Below are 2,608 nucleotides of genomic sequence, written 5' to 3'. Positions count from 1 at the left end.
CTGGCAGGTTCGTAGGGTGGAACATGGGGGGGGGGGGGGGGCCGGGGGGCGGGGGAGGGGGGGCGGGGGCAGAAGGGGGGCACGGGGCAGTTCAAGGAGATGGCTTAGGCAGGAATCATGGGGCGGGGGGTAAATAGGGGGCAGCAAAACGAGGAGGGGAGGAGGAAGGGGTTAGAGGGTGGTAAGAAGCAGCACAGCCCCATGCCAGCCCCCCAGCCCCGGGAACCAGTAGCAAATAAAAGAGGTTAGAAAAGAAAGAGCCCCTGGCTTTATTAGGGGCAGCTCCTCAGGGACACGGTAGCAGAGGGGATGGGTGAGGGGATGCTGTCCATGAGAGGCACTTGGGGACCCTGGGGATGAAGGGGAAGCACTTGGGGACCCTGGGGATGAAGGTGGACCACAGCCCCCGGCCACAAGCACATGGGGACGGGGCAGGGTCACGCCCTGGGGTCCCCTTGCTGGAGGAGAGGGATGTGGGGACACGAGGGACGGAGGATGGCCGTGTTCTAGCATCCCTGTCCCAGCAGGGAGGTATACGAGGACACAAGGAGGGGGGGGGAGACGGGTAGCCTGGGCATGATCAGGCCCTAGGGACTCCAGGCTGGAGGGGATGGACATGGGGACCCTGGGGAAGAAGGGCTATGTATGGGGGGGGGTCCCTATCCTGGAGAAGGGGCAGGGAGGGGGGACCCGAGGGGTGGAGGGGGACCCCCGGGACCCCCTAAGATGGGGGACTAGGGAGGTAGATCCTAGGGTCCCTGTTATGGAGGAGAGGGGCAGGGGGACCCCAGAGATAGAGGGTGACCACATCTGTGCATCCCAGTCCCTGATGGGAAGCATGCAGGGACCCCCAAAAGGGGAAGGCAGGGTGGTCTTGGGGGGGGGGGGGGGCGGGTAAAGGGGCAGGGACCTGGCCCTGCCTGGAGTGACACCAAGTCCCAGTGTCCCTGTCCCCAGGGTAGCCACACGCATGCCTTCAGGGACAGAGCAAGGTCAGGCCCCAGTGTCCCCACCCTGTGCCCCCCATGGTAGGGGGGGCCTGGAGGGGCCCTACAGGGGCCGTGGTATCTCAGTAAAACTCCTCGTCCTCCCCTTTCTCTGCCTGCTGCTGGTTCTGGATCTGCTGCTGCTTCTTGTACAGCTCAGCCACCTGCGGGACAGGGAGAGGAGGTGGTGACACCCCCCCTTTCTTGTCCCCCCCCCCACACACACACCATGGGGACAACCCAGGCTCCCTCCCCGTCCCCTCCCCAGCACCTGGGTGCTGCTGGTGGCCTCCTCGGGCTTCTTGTCCTCCCGCACACGAAGGAACCGGGGGAAGCGCAGCGAGATGCCCTTCTCCTCGTCCACCTTGGGGACACCCACAGGGCTGAGATGTCACCGGGGCCGACCACAGGGACCACCCCCCATGTCCTCCTGCCCCACTCACCAGCCCCACGGCTGCCCTATAGACTGGGGAGATGGAGAGGTCCCCGCACTTCACCTCCCAGACCTGCACCGCCGCCAGCCAGCGGTCGGGGGCCGCCCCGCTGTCCCAGCGGTAATAGGGACGCGGCTGGGCCAGCACGTGCTCCTGGAGGGTGACACGAGGGGACAGTATCAGGAGCCAGCCCGGCGCTCGCCCCCAAGGTGCTGCTTCTCCAGCGCTTCACCTTGAGGAAGCCGTAGTGCTTCTCCAGGCTCTCCTCTGTGAAACCGGTGCCGATCTGCACGGGAGGACAAGGAAGGGTTGGGGACGGTCCCCTGCGGCGTCCCCAAGCCCACGGGCGGCCCCAGGGGTCACCTTGCAGATGCTCTGGTACTCCTCGCTCTCCTCGTCGTAGCAGGCCAGCAGGAAGCCCCCGTAGATGCCTGCACGCTTGCCCTTGCCCAGGTAGGCGCCAATGACCACCAGGTCCAGCGTGTCCCCAAGCCCATCCAGGTAGTCCTTCTTCAGCTGGAGAAAGAGAGGGAGGGGTTCAAAGACACGGGGGGGGGGACACACGGGGACAAGCCCAGAGGCGGTCCCACCACTCACCTTCAACCACTTGTGCGACCGCTTGGCGATCTCGTAGGTGGCGTCCACCTCCAGGGTCTTCACCATCAGGCCCTCGCAGGAGGCTGGGGGCATCCATCGTCACCCGGGGAAGGGGACGGGGGACACAACACCGACCCCACGGCCCCCGGTGGCCTCGCTCACCCTTGATGGCCTTGTCGAGGAACTCCGAGACCTCCTCGGCGCTGCGGGTGTCCGCGGCGGTGGCGAAGACGAACTCGCCCTCCACCTCCTCGAAGGACTGCCGCAGAAGCTTGCGCCGCGCAGCCAGGGGCTGCCGCACCAGCGGCTGCGGGGGGGGAACACGGTGTCACCCCCCACCCACCCCGGGGGACTTCATGTCACCCCCCCCCGGGGCCACACGCTCACCTCCCCGTTGAGGTAGAGCAGGTCAAAGGCATAGAGGCAGACCTGCACCTTGATGGCAGCGGCGTCTACGTCCTGCGGTGGGGTGGGACACGTTGCGGGGGGGGTTTAGAAGGGAACGGGGGTGTCACGGCGCTGGCTGGACACTGTCCCCCCATGTCCCTGCCCCCCCCCCCCCCCCCCCCCCCCCCCCCCCCGCCCCCCCCC

At 67.0% G+C, this 2,608-nt stretch overlaps 1 protein-coding gene across 1 annotated transcript in view; it reads right to left on the bottom strand.

Moving 5' to 3' along the window:
* Positions 1–245: 245 nt before the first annotated feature.
* The window catches only part of LIG1 (DNA ligase 1), a 28,434-nt gene continuing 26,071 nt past the window's right edge, over positions 246–2,608 (bottom strand). The window contains 8 exon segments of the mRNA XM_035308773.1: positions 246–1,150; positions 1,258–1,350; positions 1,430–1,573; positions 1,653–1,706; positions 1,784–1,936; positions 2,018–2,100; positions 2,180–2,324; positions 2,405–2,547. Of these exon segments, the coding sequence (XP_035164664.1) occupies positions 1,070–1,150; positions 1,258–1,350; positions 1,430–1,573; positions 1,653–1,706; positions 1,784–1,936; positions 2,018–2,100; positions 2,180–2,324; positions 2,405–2,547 (896 nt within the window). The 3' untranslated portion in view covers positions 246–1,069.

Source organism: Oxyura jamaicensis, chromosome 31 (assembly GCF_011077185.1).
Source record: "Oxyura jamaicensis isolate SHBP4307 breed ruddy duck chromosome 31, BPBGC_Ojam_1.0, whole genome shotgun sequence".
NCBI lineage: Eukaryota > Metazoa > Chordata > Aves > Anseriformes > Anatidae > Oxyura > Oxyura jamaicensis.
The sequence above is the reverse complement of the archived record's forward strand: the minus strand, read 5'-3'. Positions and strand labels throughout refer to the sequence as shown.